This window comes from Myotis yumanensis, unplaced genomic scaffold, assembly GCF_028538775.1.
Source record: "Myotis yumanensis isolate MYYU_CA2020_CCGP unplaced genomic scaffold, mMyoYum1.0.hap1 SCAF_11, whole genome shotgun sequence".
NCBI classification, from domain to species: Eukaryota; Metazoa; Chordata; class Mammalia; order Chiroptera; family Vespertilionidae; genus Myotis; species Myotis yumanensis.
The window spans coordinates 19,141,434-19,159,502 of NW_027223762.1; the positions used below are offsets into that span (position 1 = coordinate 19,141,434).

Genomic DNA, 18,069 nt, shown 5'->3' on the forward strand with positions numbered 1-18,069 from the left:
GGAGAGGAGAGGAGAGGAGAAGAGAGGAGAGGGGAGAGGTGGGGAGAGAGAGAGAGAGAGAGAGAGAGAGAGAGAGAGAGAGAGAGGATAATCCAATACAAGACCGATTACATAACCTATATAGACACCCATCCCATAGTCTGACTTCATCACCGTGCCCGAACACCTTTCAGTGTCACACCAGCATTATTATTACCTGAAGTCATTGGTAGCCTCTCGGTGGGGAGAAACTCTTATCTAACTCTCTTGCTGGTGCAGCATTACATTCTTTCAGTTCAATCAGCTGAGCTTTCTTCCATCAGCTTTACAGTCTTCTCCCAGTCCAGCTGTCTCTGGGCCACCCTCCAAATCTCTCTGTTCTGGACAGGGATTACTTAGATCTTCCAAGTCCACTGCACCAGCCTAAGAGCTCAGATCAGGAGGCCTCCTTTCTTGAGCTTCTGGATCAGTTGGCCTCACATATGTGGAGACTGGTGGCCTAGCAGGTGGAGGGGCGGCAGAGAGAAGTAAAAGAAATCCTTGTAACACGGTTCAACACACAAAAGTATAGGAGCCATCAGGAAAGGGGCCTTTTTATATCCTGAAGATATCTGCTGTCAGGTCTACAAAGACACATTTTTCTTTCTTTTTTAAAAAAATATATTTTTATTGATTTCAGAGAGGAAGTGAGAGGGAGAAAGAGATAGAAACATCAATGATGAGAGAAAATCATTGATCAGCTGTCTCCCACAAGCCCCACACTGGAGATTGAGCCTGCAATCCTGGCATGTGCCCTTGACCAGAATCGAACCTGGGACTCTTCAGTCCGCAGATCGACACTCTATCCACTGAGCCAAATCAGCTAGGACCAAACTTTTATTTCTTAATCCTAAAGGTAGACCTGTGACTCAGAATAGTTTGAATAACTGGGAAAACGGGACCTACTGCACATATTCTTAAAGGGTTTTTTCTTCTCCACACCTGGCTTGTGTGATCCTGTCTCTTTTCTGTTTCAAGCCTCTTCCCTGGCTCTTTACGGTACCTTGTCCAGCAGCACCTAGATTTGCTTCATGCTCTGCAGGAAAGGGTCCTGAAATGGCCACGCCAAGGAGTCCTTGGAGATTTATTCCTGAAATTAACAAATGATGAGGTAAGTTTTTAAAAAATTCTTTATAAATTTGAATTATATTCATGTCTCCCTCATCTACTTCTCTTAATAGAGAATCTAAAATCAGTGAATTTCAGAATTAAAGGAACTGCTAAGATCTAACCTCCTCATTCTACAAATAATGAAATAAAGTTCAGAGAACTTAAGACTGCTGAAACCACCCAGCTAGCTAGATAGTTGTAGATCTGACTAGAACTCAAGTTTTCTCATTTTCAGTTTATCACTTTCCACTGTAACTGCTGCCATTGAACATGCATGTGTGTGTATGTACATATATGTATTTGTGTAGAAATATATGCATGTACATATAAATCTATACATATAAAATAAATGTGAAGGTTTGTATATAGGTTATGTACTTTCACTTACAATTTCATTCCCTAGAGATTTGAAAAAATGTGATGGGCAGCTATTTGTCTGGAATGTTTTTTTGTTTTCACTTGGAGAGGGTCTTAAGTTTTAAATTTCTATGTGGTTCTACAAATTAAATATGATCCAGACCAGAAGTTGCAAACTCAAATGCCTACAAAGTTAGACAGCGATATAAATGAATAGAAGTAAGCTGAGTTTAATACAATATGGACTGTTGGGAAGTGAGTTTAAGTGGAGCACATATGCTTTGCTACAAGGAATAGCTACTCACCTTTATCCAGTTATTATGCAGGGGGAAAAAGACTCAAGTTGCCAGATCTGATATTTTAAGAGCAGATGGAAATCCAGAATTTTGTGTGAAATTTTCTTCTTAAAAACAGTATGTGGGATAATTAAAACTGGTCTGCAAGCCAGATTTTGCCTGCAGTCAAATCAAGGATTGTGGATAATAATACAAAGTTTACAAATTGTCTAGTTGTATAGATTTGTTTGTTTGATTTTTTTTTCCATATCACTTTTACTCATTTGTATTTGGTATGCTTTCTTGGGCTGAGAATTGTTATTTCTGTGGGAATATAACTTTGGAAGCTGAGAATTGTTTTCCTGAAGGCATATTGCATAGGTGAACATGCAATTAGTGGGAAAAAGTTGAGAACCACTGGTTTAGCCACTGTGAAGTAGGTTGGACAAAGTTCCTCATTTGGATGTAGATGATTGAAATTAAAAGTAATTTTAGGAGACTGGATGAAAGAAGGTGAAGAGATTAGCCAAAGAACATACATGCATAGCTATGAACACAGTGTGGTTATGGCCAGAGGCAGGTGTGGGGCGGGCTGGGTGTAAAGGAGGGGCAGAATGGGGGACAACTCAACAATAAAAAATAAAAAAAAATTTTTAAGTAATTTTAAAACAAAATATGCATTTTTGTCATTAAGCAATTTAAAAATACTTTTTCAACTTAAGTAATTCCTCTTCTCTGCCTCGGTTTATCATTTCATTTTCTCTCATTAAAGTAGGAATATTGAGTTTTGGTTCCCAAGTCCATAGGGATATCTACCTTCAAACCAAAAAGGTCTTTTTAAAAAGATGAATAAAAACCAAAAACATATTAATGAACATATTAAACGAATAATTAAGCTAAATCTCTGCAAAGTGCTTTTTATTTCTTTAAAAAATAGTTATTCCTGTTTTCAGGTTCTTACCATGCATTTTTATATTTGTTTTCAAGAATAACTTCTTGGATTATTATGTTGCCTACCTGAGGGACCTGCCTGAATGCATCTCTTTGGTTCATGTTGTTGTTCTGAAGGAGGTAAGTTCACTCTACCTGTGCACTGCCCTTTGGTTACATGTGTACTATATGATGCTGCTCATCCTCCCAGGAAATACAGCAAATGCACTCGGAGCTTGTCCTCCAGGTTGGGAATGGTTTGAACAGAGCCACTGACACTCCTCCCTGGGGTTAAAGAAGCCCACTCAAGGATCAATACCATTGCTTTGGTCCTTGCCCTCCCTGTCTTGCTGACCCTCTGTTCCATTCCACTGGCAGTTAGGCAAAATAAACAGGTTTTCTAAGCTACAGCCTGCATGCTGTATGAGGGTTTTTGTTTTGTTTTGTTTTTAGATATGAATCTGAATTTATATAATCTAAATATTAAACTTAAGTCATTCTGTAACTGTCAGTTTCTAAGATTATAAAGTGATTCTAGTCATGTAGCTTTAAGAGTTGCTAATGTAGTCCTAGCTGGTTTGGATCAGTGGGTAGAGTGTCAGCCTGCAGACTGAAGGGTTCCGGGTTCAATTCCGCCAGGGTTGCGGGCATGATCCCCAGGAGGAGGTGTGCAGGAGGCAGCCAATCAATGATTCCCTGTCATCATTGATGTTTCTATCTCCCTCTCCCTTCCTCTTTGAAATCAATAAAAATGTACTTTAAAAAAGAATTGCTAATATAATGCTATATTAGGTGATCAACATGCACATATACTGGTAAGTATATAATAATTCTAGTTATTTTAGGTTAATAGGAAGAAACCATAACAGAAGCCTTAAAGTTAAGAGTTAATCAAGTTTCGTAAGAGGTGAGGTCTTAATTTTTTATATTACCTCACTACTCCCAACCCAGTATAATGCCTACCACATGTTAGTACTCAGAAAATATTTGAGAAAGGGAAAGGAAGGGAGGAAGAATGGAGAAAGTCCAACATGTTTCCTGCTGCCAAGCCAGCTGGCCAGTTTCTAATCACATCCCATTACCTACTCTCATGAGACTCCAATCCACCCCTAGTGCTTACTAGCAAACCATTGTAATGATTACTTGTAGAACCTTAATAAATTCATTCAAGTTAAATATAATTTTGTTTGTTTCTTAATCCTCACCTGAGGATATTTTTCCATTGGTGTTTAGAGAGTGGAAGGAAGGGGAAGAGACAGAGAGAGGAAAACATTGATGTGAGAGAAAAACATTGATTGGTTGCCTCCCATATGCACCCTGACTGCGGCTGGGGATTGAGAATGCAACCGAGGTACGTGCCCTTGACCAGAATCGAACCTGGGACCCTTCAGTCCACAGGCAACACTCTATCCTCTGAGTCAAAACAGCTAGGACTTAAATATAATTTATTGAATGCCCACTTTTGTATAGCGCTGTGCTAATATCTGGAGGTGGGATGGAAGGGGTAGTTTGGAAAGTTGGGTGGATTCAAAAGAAGTATATGATACCCTCCCTGCTAGAGAAGAGTTGTCTCCTTGAGCATGTCCTGAACAAGTGACCTATCTAATAAGATCAATGCTTTATCTCATTCTAGTCTAGAGGAAGAAAATGCTCTGGGAGTAAATCTTTTCTATTTTGCTGGGACTGACACTAGGGTTTGCAGCCAGAGCTGGAGGGACATTGAAGAATGGTTCTATCTTTTTTTCATTCAGGGTGATGAAGAGATTAAATCTGACATCTATACACTGTTTTTTCATATAGTCCAGCGCATCCCTGAATATCTGATACATCTGCAGGTAGGCATGTCTGGGAAAGCTCCCAAAGTGATTTTCAGGCTAAACTCTTGACTTTGGCTTTTGAGAAACACTGGCAGGGATCAGGAAGGAATAATTAATATTCCTAAGTATTTAAATACCTTAAGATTGTTATGATTTCCCCATCCCCACCTTGTGGTATGAGCTAAAATCTCAATCTCTAAACGTGCTTGGTTCATGATGCCGGCTTTTTATGTTCTATCTTCATTTACCAGCAATCTCCACCTCTGCTGATCCAGGATCTTTCAATAGCAGCTCCTGCTAGGCTCTGAGTACCTATTCAGTCCCTTCTACCTTGATTCTACAGCCATCTAAATATGTCCCCTAATCCCCACTCCCCTCACCCTAGCCCCAGTGACTAAGAACTAAGAACTATTTATGTAACCTGCCCACTTAACTCTACTTTTTTTTTTTTTTTGGCTTGATTCCAAGGGTTCACTATACATTGCTTCTGTCTTATGTCACAGAAGAAGTATGAAGAAACTGATGAACTGACTTCTTCACACCCTTTTCCCACAGGACTTGTCCACCTTGGAGGAAGTAGAGTTGAGGGAGAGGCTCACCAACACCCTTACGCCCCTCTTCCTACCACTCATTATCCTGGTTTATTTGCTGACTGATCTTTCTAAGTAATTCAATGAAGCATCTTAGAAATGCTTGGGATTTATCTCAGATAGAAGTAGCCCAGTATCAATATCAAAAGACCTTCTATTATATGTGGCTTTTGATCTTAAAATCATTTCTTCACAGTAATTATTTTCTTTAATCCTTTCAACAGTCTCATGAAATAGGTATTATTACCACTTCTTAGATAAGGAAATGGAGAGCCAAATAACTTAAATAACTTGCCAAAGTTAACACACCTAATAGATGAAAAAATTTGGAACCGAAATCCAGGTCTTGCAAGCAGTATGATAAATAAGAGCCCTGGTTCTATTGGCTGACTTGAGTTCAGATCCTGGCTCTGCTACTAACTAGATGTGTAACCTAATGAAGACTAGCTGACTTTGCTATATACCCTGATTCCCGTGTAAAACGAAGATGATAATGGTACCTATCTAATGAGGCTATGGTAAAAATTAAATGAGAAAATATATGTGCAGGCTTAGAGCTTGGCAATAGGAAGTACTCAATAAATGTTAGCTTTTCCAAATTCAAGTTGCATGATGTTCTACTACAGCATAGTAGGCAATGTGATAGGAGCAACCACCAAGCCAGCCTTGATCATAAACATCACTCCTCTTCCAGAGTGCCTTGGTATTTCACATTTTCACCACTGGTCTGACTCCTATGAGTCTTATAAATATTGCTTTTTCAGCAGTAACTGTTAAAATGGGCTCCATTACCTCAAAAAATCTAATTAATAGATCCAACTTTTCAGATGGAATTATCCTATGTTCACATCCAACTCAAACAAGAGCAATAGTGACTATTATTTTCCTTTGGTGTGATGGACAAAGAAAACAGCAAGTTTGACTTTTCAGCTTATAATTAGATTGGCCATATGTATTGTTTTTAGTAAATGGCTACCAAACTCTCACAGCACATCAAGGCAAGGTACAGAAGAAACAAAACTTTTCATTCTAATTATGCAATGCTGCTTCCTTTTTTCCTTCATCCAGAACGTCCTGAAGTTCACAGAGCAGGAACACCCTGACTATTACCTACTTCTGGTGTGTGTTCAGCGCCTTCGAGTATTTATCTCACACTACACCCTGCTGTTTCAATGCAATGAGGATTTGCTTATTCAGAAACGGAAAAAGCTCAAGAAGTAAGGTTCTGATGGTGCAGTCTAGAGGGTTGATCAAAGGCTTCTGAGAACAGGAAACAATGTGGGTGTCTGTAACAAGTAACCATATTATATGTTAAGTGGCTAAAATGCAGTGACAGGAAGTAGAAGAGAGAAGGGGAGGGAAGAGAGGTAGCCAAAATGGCTAGAATACGTAGGCACCTACTACCTGGTGGAAATTAGAAAAATAGGCACGTTCAGTCTAATGCCTATTGACTATCACAAAAATAGTTGTTCCCCTAAACTTGCCAGGTTTAAAAATACAGTTTAAAGGCCAGCATGTGGTTTCTTTCATTAATTCAACAGAAATTTATTGAGCACCGATTTGTGTGTATCAGGTACTGTTCTATATAGTATATACTGCAATAAAAAATACAGACAAAAATCTTTACCACATGGAGCTTACTTTCTAGACCTGGACATCCAGCTTAAAAATAAGTTAGATGCCGAAAAGTGCTATGAATAAAAATAAAACAAGTAAGGGAGGGGATGGTGGTTGAATAGATTTCATGCTAAGAAGGAACAGGAAGATTAGGGAGAATCGGGGCTTCAGAGAGAATAGAAGCAACCAATAGCAGAGCTTCCTAATGACCTGGATTTCCTTCAACCTCATCACATCTCAATAAGGAACACTGAGTCTGTGGGTGCTTTCAGACAAGAAAAAGGTGCTATCTTCCAAGCCATGGCTCCTCTAATGGAGGACATCTCCCTATACCATCCCTTTCCTACTCAATTCAGCCAATTAATCAGCATCATTACTCTTGCCTAACATCCAGTTTGTACCCTATTATGTAAGCAATCGAGTATGTAGAGGGCCCTGGAGAGAGAGCTTTACAGCTGAGCTTCATCTGAGAAACATGTCTCCCCCCTATCTTTCTTGCCATAATCTGCGTGTTCAGAGAGCCAGTTTCCCACTGTATACTCTGAGAATGATTACTTCCATCCTATTAGGTCATCCATGGCGAAGCTGTACAAAGGGCTGGCTTCCCAGTGTGCCAATGCTGGGCAAGATGCTTCCCCCACTGCAGGCTCTGAGTCTGCCCGCGACAGTGGGATCCACTCAGAAGAGATGCTGCAACCCTACTCTCCTGCTCCAGGTTCTGGCCCTGCTATCACGTAAGCGCCTGTTGCTGTGGAGAGATTAATGACAAGGCCTTGGGGTCCCAGGTGGTCTGTGTGGGGTAGCTGGCCAGCCTGGATTAGGAGTATGACCAACAGAACTCCTCCCTCCCTCTTGCTCCATCAAGCCTCTATGCGACAGGCAAGCAGTTGACCCAATGTTTGTGTCCTAGAGGAAGGCACTAAGAATGCTCAGGGGCAGGCCTAGAGGCTTGAGGTTACTCCCAACAACTGGATTGCGGGTAACCAGTCTCTAGACCAGCGGTTCTCAACCTGTGGGTCGCGACCCCTTTGGCAGTCGAACGACCCTTTCACAGGGGTCGCCTAAGACCATCAGAAAACACATATATAATTACATATTGTTTTTGTGATGAATCACTATGCTTTAATTATGTTCAATTTGTAACAATGAAATTGGGGGTCACCACAACATGATGAACTGTATTAAAGGGTTGCGGCATTAGGAAGGTTGAGAACCACTACTCTATACCTACAGCATAAGTCTCTGGGTTTGAACAATGATAGTCTGAAAAGAGTGCCATAAGAAGACAGGAAGGCATTTTACAAACCCTCAGAAGGATGGGAACCCACTTAAGGTCTCCAAAACATAGAGTGGAGGGAAAGGGAATCACAGTCAGGGGTCAGTAAAAAAGTCTGGGCCCTGAGGATAAGAAATAGGTCTGAGCCCTCTTTGGCTCAGTGGATAGAGCGTTGGTCTTCGGACTGAAGGGTCGTGGGTTTGATTCCAGTCAAAGACACATGCCCGGGTTGCAGGCTCAAACCCCAGGAAGTGGCATGCAGAAGGCAGCCAATCAATGATTCTGTCATCATTGATGTTTTTCTCTCTCCCTTCCTCTCTGAAATATATATATATATATATATATATATATATATATATATATATATGTATGTATGTATATGTCTGGGGTGATCCAGAAAGAATATTGTTCAGCCTTTCCCAATTCTCCTTGAAGCTTTCTCAGAAAGTGACTTCATAAGCTCTTCTTCACTTCTGATAGCTTCTCTGAAAGCTGTTCTGGGCAGTGGATGGACCTGACAGCCTTTCAAGGTCTCTGCATACAACCCTCTAACACACTAAGCTGAATTCTCGTTCTGCAAACTTTCTTGATGATCTTTAATGATTAGACATTTATACATCTGGGACCTATTTTACTTCTGAAAGAAAAGGATAAAGTCAACTTGGCTACTTTTGGAACCAGGACTTCTGGAAGGAAAAGGGAAACCAAAATTCCAAATCCCCACTTTACCAAATACAGACAATTCTACAGATAATTTCTGCTTTGGGTTTTATTCTTTAAAAAAAAAAAAATATATATATATATAAATTTTACTGATTTCAGAGAGGAAGGGAGAGAAGGGTGAGAGAGAAAGATCAATGGTCAGAAAGAATCATTGCTCGTCTGCCTCTCGCATGTTCCCCACCCGGGACCGAGCCCGCAACCCGGGCAAGTGCCCTTGACCAGAATCGAACCCAGGACCCCTCAGTACGCAGGCCGACGCTCTCTCCACGGAGCAGAACCAGCCAGGGCGAGAGAGGAGAGAAAAGAGTTACCTCGGGGCCCTGACACGTGGTGGGGAGGGTCGGCGCTCCCACGTGGGGGAGTGATGCCCATCCTGGGGGCACCAGCCATCTCTACGCAGTGCCTCCGTGCTCGGGCGGGCGCTCCAGGCACCCACTTTTCAGCAGGTCATTTCCACGCTCCTGCTTGAAGGGGCCGGGGCTCGTGGGCGCTCGGCAGGTACCACATGGCGGTGCTTGGGCGGGGCAGGGAGCAGAACTGGCAGTTTCGCGCCCCAGCGGCGTCAGGCTCCGTGTGGCCCCGGCCGGCGCTAACCAGCCGTACGCACCCCTCTTCTGCCTTGTCTCCCCTGTAAAGGCACCTGATGCCCCCCATGAAGAAAGGCCAACAGCAGCAAAGCCTGATGGACAGCATGCAGCCCGGGAAGCCCGGCGACTGGGAGATGGAGGGCAGGAAGCACGAGAGGCCCGACAGCCTCCTGGCGCCGGCGCAGTTCTGCCCGGCCGAGCAGGACGGGAAGGCGCTCTCGGGGCCCCTGCAGTCCATCCCGGAGATGGACTTCGAGCCTTCGCCCGCCGAGCCCTCGCTGGGCAACGTGGAGCGCTCCCTGCGCGCCCAGGCCGAGCTGCTGCCCGACGCCCGCGGCTTCGCGCCCTCGGCCTACGAGGAGTTCGAATACGGCGGCGAGCTCTTCGCGCTGCCCGCGCCCTACGACGAGGAGCCCTTCCAGGCGCCGGCCCTCTTCGAGAACTGCTCGCCCGCCTCCTCCGAGTCCAGCCTGGACATCTGCTTCCTGCGGCCCGTCAGCTTCGCCATGGAGGCCGAGCGGCCGGAGCACGCGCTGCAGCCGCTGCCCAAGAGCGCCACGTCGCCGGCGAGCAGCAGCGGCGCCTACAAGCTGGAGGTGGCGCAGGCGCAGGCGCAGGCGCACGGCAAGGCCAAGCCGCTGAGCCGCTCGCTCAAGGAGTTCCCGCGCGCGCCGCCCGCCGAGGGCGTGGCCCCGCGCCTCTACAGCACGCGCAGCAGCAGCGGCGGCCGCGCGCCGCTCAAGGCCGAGCGCGCCGCGCAAGCGCACGGCTCGCACGGCTCGCACGGCTCGGCCGCCGCCGCCGCCGCCCGCGGCGCGCCCAGGACCTACTTCCCCCAGCAGAGGTCCCAAAGCGAAAAGCAGACCTATTTGGAAGTAAGGAGGGTAAAGTAAAACCGAACCCAAACCCGGGCCTACCTGTCCAGGGAGCAGCCTGGCCTCACCTGCAGTGTGGAGGGGGCCTTGCCAGGTGGGGAGCGGCCGGCTGGGCGAGTCCCAACGGCCTATTAAGGCAGGTGCTGGGGTCAAGGCTTGTCCTGACCTCAGATGCCCTCAAAGGAGAGTGTTAGCGTCTGACCTGCACTTGGCACCGAGACACAGTTGGCATGCCCTGCATGGATATATATGACGGCAAAGAGATCTAAAAGACACAGAGTCGGCTTACACCTGCTTCCCCGCCACCCCCGCACCCACGGAAAGAGTTAGGGGTCTCCTCGGCCTTCCTGCACAAGCTGCAGCGCCTCAGGGTGCTTCACTTTAAAATATATATATATATATATACATATGTATATATATGTATATATATATATACATATGTATATATATATATACATATATATATATATATATTTGATTTTTTACAGAGAGGAAGGGAGAGGGATAGAGCGTTAGAAACATTGATGAGAGAGAAACATCGATCAGCTGCCTCCCACTGGGGATGTGCCCACAACCAAGGTACATGCCCTTGACCGGAATCGAACCTGGGACCCTTGAGTCCGCAGGCCGATGCTCTGTTCACTGAGCCAAACTGATTAGGGCAGGGTCCTTCACTTGCAAAGCATTGCAGGCAAGTCCCCGCCTGCCTGTTTCTTCCTTTGCCGGTGAGGCACACACGCCTCCTTGTTTAAATGTTCAAAATATCCAACACTGCCGAAACCGGTTTGGCTCAGTGGATAGAGCGTCGGCCTGCGGACTGAAAGGTCCCAGGTTCGATTCCGGTCAAGGGCATGTACCTGGGTTGCGGGCACATCCCCAGTAGGAGATGTGCAGGAGGCAGCTGATCGATGTTTCTCTCTCATCCATGTTTCTAACTCTCTATCCCTCTCCCTTCCTCTCTGTAAAAAATCAATAAAATATATTAAAAAAAATATATATCCAACACTGCCGCCTCACTCCACTCCCTGACCCGTGCTAGCTCGCGTGCAGCTTGGGAAGACACGAGTTGCCCTGCCTCACGGTGGCCTCCCTGCAAAGTTCACGGCAAAGACAAGCTGGTTTCCCGTTGACTGGAAACAGGTGTCACGTGACTTTGCAGACTCCGGCGGGACGGAGACAACACAAAATAGCCAGGGAAGCATTGATCCACCAGCTGGCCTTCATGTCACCGTTTAGTATTTTGCTATCTGACCTTGGTCTGAAACTTTGGGGACAGTTAATGAGGTCAGACCCTAGTCTTTAGTCTTTAAGAAAGAAAGACAGTATGCTTTCTGCAAAGAACACCTGACTAGGTGTGGGGAGATCTGTGTTCTAGTCCTGACTCCGCTGCCAAATAGCTGTGGGCTTTGGGTCAGGGCGCTTGGCTTCTCTGTGCCTCCAGTTTTCACATCTGTAAAAATAGGACAATATATACCTTTCCCACCTCACAGTGCTGTTGTGAGGATCAGGACAAAGAAGATAAACTTGGTCAATATGCTTTTCAAAGTATGGAATGCTCTACAAGTGCAAGATATTATCAAGAACATGATGCCACAGAAAGATTTTCCTTAAACGATTAATAGACTTAGTTTCTAAATAGTCCCTAAAAGCCCATTTCTCAAAATGTGGTTCTTGGGCCAGGAATGAATGCATTACCTACCTGGGAGCTTGCTATAAATGCAGAATGTGGGCCCCATCCCAGACCTACTGAATCAGAATCTGCATTTTAGCAAGATTCCTAGATGATTCATAGAAACATTAAGTGCAGTGGGCAGGGGCATACCTTACACCACAGCTTTTCAAAATCTTATGTGTGTTTAACTCCAGAGATTCTGGTTCAGAAAATCTGGGTGGGGCTTAGGGATCTATATATATATATTTTTAAAATATATTTTATTGATTTTTGATTTTTACAGAGAGGAAGGGAGAGAGATAGAGAGTTAGAAACATCGATGAGAGAGAAACATCGATCAGCTGCCTCCTGCACACCTCCTACTGGGGATGTGCCTGCAACCCAGGTACATGCCCTTGACCGGAATCGAACCTGGGACCTTTCAGTCCACAGGCCGACGCTCTATCCACTGAGCCAAACCGGTTCCGGCGGGGGATCTATATTTTAAATAAAGGCCCCAGTTGATCCTGTAGTGTGGTTCAAAACCACACTTTGAGAAATACCACACTAACCCATCAAGATGTTGGTCTCCATGGTTTAGTTTTGAACCTTAGTAGAATATCAGAGAATCTCTAGATCTGCCACTACAATCCCAAGTTAAGGTCTCAAATTCAAACCCATATGTTTCTTGGAAAAAAAAAAAATTATCCCCGATCTTTGCTTCTCTATCAGCAAGCAGTTATCCATCTAATTCATGAAACTTTCAGGGTGGCTTTTGTTTTGACTTCTTGGGTTCAAAATTAAGCATCTATTTTTGTTTGCTTTGAATTGCAGTCACCTTTCAGTAAATGTTTTGTTCATATGGAACATAAATATATATTCATATCTATTTTATTTAGCACATCTCACAGTTAAAAACAAACTAGAGAGTTCACAAAAGATAGAGCCTTATTTTTACTTTACATTCCAAATCCCACGAACTAAGAATTGTAAAAGCTGTATTAAAGGCATATGTGCAGGTTGGAAATATTAATTGATATTTGCTTTTAAACAGATGTGACCTCTTAAAAACTTCTTCTTTTATGTCTAAAATGAAGAGTTAGGAACATTAGTTTAAAACAAGTATTAAAATCAAGCCACTTTCTTATTTTGTAGAAAGAGAAACATACCCAGAGCTGTGAGGGTCCTACATCTGGTATTTGTGCCAGAAGAAGTTATTCTCTATACTCTTTAAACATTTGCCAATTTCCTTTAACCCCTGGTCTTTAATTATTGTTATATCATATAGGATTATGATATAGACTCTAGACTCTTTGCCTTGATACATAGAAAATACTGCTACACTCAGCAGAAAATATCCTCTTTTCAACTACTAATTTCTCAATTAGCCTAGGTTTGCTGTAGTTGGAATAGGGTACCCACCATTAGCCTTTGGGGGTGGAAGAGGAAAGTGACCGAGCTTAAAAAAAAAAAAAAGTGTCCCACAGTCAGGATAGATGTTAACGATGGAACAGAGTGAAAAAGAAATCCCTCTTTTGTGTTTTCAGGAGATGCACTTAGAAGACACCACCAGATTCTGTCCAAAGGAAGAAAGAGAAAGTGAACAAACGTCTTTCAGCGATCAAAACCCCAGGCAAGACCAGAAAGGGGGCTTTCGCAGCTCCTTCCGCAAGCTCTTTAAAAAGAAGTGAGTAGCCCTTAGACAAGACAGCATTGTAACTCATTTCCCTTTGGGCTGAGTCTTGAGGTTTTAATAGTAATAAGTATGGAGTAGCCTGGTTTCACACAACGGCTTCAAGCTCAGTGCCTGCTCCCAGTAGCCACGATTCATGCAGGTGAAGATGTTTCTCCTTGTAATCTCCTAGAGTAAAAGCAAACTCAGCTCTGTCCTCTGCCTCTTCTATCTTTTAGCCCTACTTCCTTGTTCCCAAAGTCACGTGTCCTGAGCAGAGTGAGCAGAGGCGGTCCCCTGGGAAATGAGCTGGTGACAGTGGAATTCCTTTTAGCCTGGGAGGAGTGGGATCCTCTATGGGAGTTGGGAGCAATGGAAAGTTTTCTAAGGCATCTCAGCACTTCTGCCTGTAGGGCCCTAGAGTACTGTTTATTGGGACTTACACTGTCTTCCCTATCTGAAATGATTGAATAGATTTGGCGTGGGCCTTAGTTTAAAAAAATCACTGTAATGGAGTTTCCATACTCCATAGGAGGCAAAAACAAGCCATTTCCCTTCTCTGGTCCTTCTTTTTGGCCAGCACTTACCATCCCTGTCTTACATACTGGGAGACAGTGGTCTAACCCCAGCATGAAATGTAAGGAACATACTGTGCAAGTCCAGCCATTGCACACCTGAGAAACTGCAGCCTCTATTGCCACGGGTCCTCAGGCCTACTTCACTCTTCCTTAGAGAGATTTTCCCCTGCTGCTTAGTTTTACTTGGTGGAGGAGGTTCTTGCAGTCAGTTTTAAACAGTAAGTCTTCATATTTTAGTGGATGGAAAAGTTAAGGACATTATTGCTGCCGTTGGAGAGTTTCTAATAAATGAGGAAGCACAGGAAAATCACATTCTTAAAGGTAGAGGTTCCTGGGCTGATCTAGATAATGAATTATCCTGGTGAAAGAATTGGGGGCAGGCCTGGAGTGAGGACTCTTTTTTTGATAGTTTGTCTAATTCTTCTCCCTTGGGGAGAGTGGTACTGAGATCAGTGGGTCTCTGCTGGTCCTCACCTGTTGTTACTGGAAGAAGGGGAAATAGGCAGAGACAGAAACATGACTCAATCAGAAACAGCCCTACCCTGCAAAGTCCCCTTTCAGTTTCGCTAAGGCAGCCCCATGCACACAGGCATGGCTTTTGCTGGATCCCCTTGATTTCGGGTGAGGAGTTAAGAATTGTCTCTCTCTTTAGGTTCATAGACTTAGTGCCTACTTGTGTCAAGAGTGGAGAAACCTGGAGGCAGACAACTCCCCTGCCTGACCTTGGGATTTAGGTTCCTAAATCCTTCTAGCTGTGGTTCTCAACCTTCCTAAGGCCGCCACCCTTTAATACAGTTCCTCATGTTGTGGTGACCCCCAACCATAAAATTATTTTCGTTTCTACTTCATAACTGTAATTTTGCTACTGTTATGAATCGTAATGTAAATATCTGATATGCAGGATGTATTTTTATTGTTCGTGACCCACAGGTTGAGAACCGCTGTAAGGGCACTGCTTGAACCTTTGTCTTTTTAACCACAGTATTCCCAAAATACACAGCCACTTTTTGCCCGCTGCCATTTATAATGACTGGGTACTGTCTGTTGGAAAGCAATGAGCCCTGGATCCACCACTGTGTTTTTTTTTTTTTACAAACTGCCATGTTTTGGAGAGATGGAAGAAAATGCTGTGCAGTTACCTGAGGCAGAGGAAATAGATTTATCCTCTCTGTGTCCAGGGGGCAGAAGTAGGAGCAATGGGTGAGAGGAAGAACTTTCTAAAAATGCAACTGCCTAGAACTGGAGCTGGCTGCCTGGTGAGGGAGTGGGTTCTCTTTGGTAGAAGGTAGATGACCCTGGTCAGGGATGTTATGACAAGGATTCCCACCTGGGTGAGAGATTGTCCAGGACAGTCACCTGAGTCATGTCCAGGGCTGAGATTTGCTTTATCTGTAGTTTGACTTTGTTGTGGATCAATCTGCATAATTACATCTTTTTAACATCTGACACAAGTAATTAATGTGGCCTTGGGACCCATAATTTTAAAGACTCACTGTGTGGAAGACCCTATTTTATCTTTCTATAGCCCCTTCACAGCCCTCAGTACAATGCTGAGGACTTTCTGTGTGGACGCTTCAAATTCATGTTGGTTAATTGCTTCCAGTCATCTTGCAACTTTTTGGGATCCTTCTTAGAACCAAATGGATTCCCTTACTCCTCTTATCTCTTCTCTTATATCAGTCCCTCCTGCATCAATCCTATTGCTGCCACCATACTTTGTATTTAAGTTTCGAAGCGTTACATGAATGGCCACACAGATGGCTGCTTCCTCTGGCAGGCTTTCCTGGTTTTTTACATCTGGTGTAGGACTGTGAGCACTACCAGGAGATGCTTGCTTATCGCCTTATGTCCAGGGTACCACAATGGGCACTTTGGGGGTTTGGCCTGGGATCAAGAAACAGCTTGAGTGACTTTTCCTGAGCATTTCCCTGCAAAGACCATGGGACGTTTGCTTCATTATGCTAAGGTAAAGAGGAATGACAAGGAAGCCCCAGTGTAGCATGGAAATGCCAGGTGCTCTTAGCTGAGAACACACCCTTCTTCTCATCAATTAGGCATTCTTTCTTGTGTGCATGTGCTTTGTGAGACACTTGTACAGGAATCATGAAAGACATAGTCCCAGGTGCTATGTAGGAGCTTCATGTAGGAGCTGTTACAGAGGACTCTGAAGTTAGGTCTGTGGACAGGCAGATGGAAGAACCAGCAAGAGACTCAGGTCCTTCTCCTCCCATGTGGTTGGGAGATCATTTTGGCAGCAAGCCCTGTGACTAGGAAGTGGTTTACCCTGGGGACTGGAACCATGCCAGAGCCTGGCCTCAGAGGTCCAGAACGGACCAGTGCCAGAAAAGCCGCCCGTGTCACATCTGCGGCTCACTGCCTGCCTACCCTACCTCTGGAGGCTCATTCCTGTCTACACTGACACACTTTTTGTATCCATAGGGGCTTGTTTGGCTGGTGGCCCCACACACCCAGAATGCTGCTTCGGGATGAAGCTAGGCATGGAGCCAGATGCAACAGAAAACCTGGGAAAGGGTTCTCTTCCCTCTGAGGCTGGGAGGGCCGGATGCTCATACCCACAAGGATTCAAAAGGGAGAGTCAAGTTGACATCTTTAAAAAAAATCCTGAAAAATACCCAAGACACTTGGGGAAAAGAATGATCCCCTGTTTCTATCTCAGGCACATCTGTCCTGGGTAGATAGACACCAGGTCATATGTCTCTGAAAGCTGTCCAGAATTAATCAGAAGAAAGATCGCATATCTTAACGTTTGAAAAGGTTAAGTGACTTTACAGTTTTAAATGAGGAGTCTTAGAAGCCAGGAGCAGACCTAGTGTGATAGGCTGATGCTGGACTGAATCCTTATCCCCCTGCCTTTGAGAGGATGGGAGGCAAACTATCCCATTCTAGAAGATCTATATGGAGGTTGTCAAAGACTCAAGTGTAGACTATCCTGAAGTCTCAGGCAGATGTTACTTCATATTTGTATATAAATCTTGCACTTAGGTTAATAAGAATTCTTGGTTTGGGGTGTGACATAGGGGAAAAGGATTATGTAAGACAGTTTAAGAAATGCAAATGCTCTTCCTTTTTATCCTCAAATCTGGGAGCAGTGGAAGATAAACAATACGACTCCCAAATAATTAATTCTACTTCTTCTCTCATTCTGTTCTTCTTTAGCACTTTATAACTTACACACCTCAGAGTAGCTCCTTCCCAGTCATTACCCTCCCTCCACCAATCACATCAAAATATTTCCAGTCTGAATCACACACAGAGAGAGTAGTTCTGCCGGGCCCCATATAATTGAGTATCTGAACCCTCTTCTTTTGGTGTCTTATCAGCTGTTTATGCATATGCCCAGTCTTGGCTGTGGGACAGACCATGTAATAGAATACAGGACTACTAAAGAATCAATTGATAATTTTACCCTCACCTTCTTTTTTACCTCCTAAAGACTAATCTCAAGTCCTTTATACATTCATTCTTAGTTTGGAGTTCTTTCTCATTTCCCATTGTATTTCCCAATATAACTTTAAAATTGAAGGAGATAGTTGAAGGGATGACACTGTACATTACTCAAACCTTATTGTGTTTCTCAATAGGTTATTTGAAGTCAATCCCTAAGTTAAGGATCTTTAGTGTACTAGGTTCTGTTTAGCACAAAAGAAGTAAAAGAAATAGTTGCAGTCCATTAAGAGCTTACAGCCCAAATGTAAGGGTAACCCAGCTGCAAGGTTGAAAGATAGTAAGCACTCAGCAAACATGTAGTAAGCGAAAGCTCATTTGTCAGTCACCTTGTTGATTACTAGGAGATATGCCCCTTATTTCTCCAGGGACATGTCTCCTAAAGCTTTCAAAGCGGACAGTCTTTCCAATCAGAAAACCAGCCCTTCTTAGGTCAGAGGGTTCTGTGCCCCAGATTCCACCCCCTCCTCCCTTCCCCAGCTCCAAACTTTCAAGGTTCATTTGTAGCAAATTTAACTTGGATGGTTA

At 44.0% G+C, this 18,069-nt stretch overlaps 1 protein-coding gene across 7 annotated transcripts in view; it reads left to right on the forward strand.

Annotated features, from left to right (window-relative positions):
* ARHGEF33 (Rho guanine nucleotide exchange factor 33) overlaps positions 1-18,069 on the forward strand; it is a 65,280-nt gene that overhangs the window by 44,398 nt on the left and 2,813 nt on the right. For 6 of the 7 annotated variants that reach the window (XM_070429057.1, XM_070429063.1, XM_070429061.1 and 3 more), the window contains 7 exons: positions 997-1,129; positions 2,748-2,831; positions 4,442-4,525; positions 6,166-6,314; positions 7,284-7,448; positions 9,350-10,184; positions 13,374-13,513. In XM_070429057.1, coding sequence (XP_070285158.1) covers positions 997-1,129; positions 2,748-2,831; positions 4,442-4,525; positions 6,166-6,314; positions 7,284-7,448; positions 9,350-10,184; positions 13,374-13,513 — 1,590 coding nt within the window. The remainder of the gene's footprint in view (positions 1-996; positions 1,130-2,747; positions 2,832-4,441; positions 4,526-6,165; positions 6,315-7,283; positions 7,449-9,349; positions 10,185-13,373; positions 13,514-18,069) is intronic. The other variant, XM_070429062.1, reaches the window with a different exon arrangement.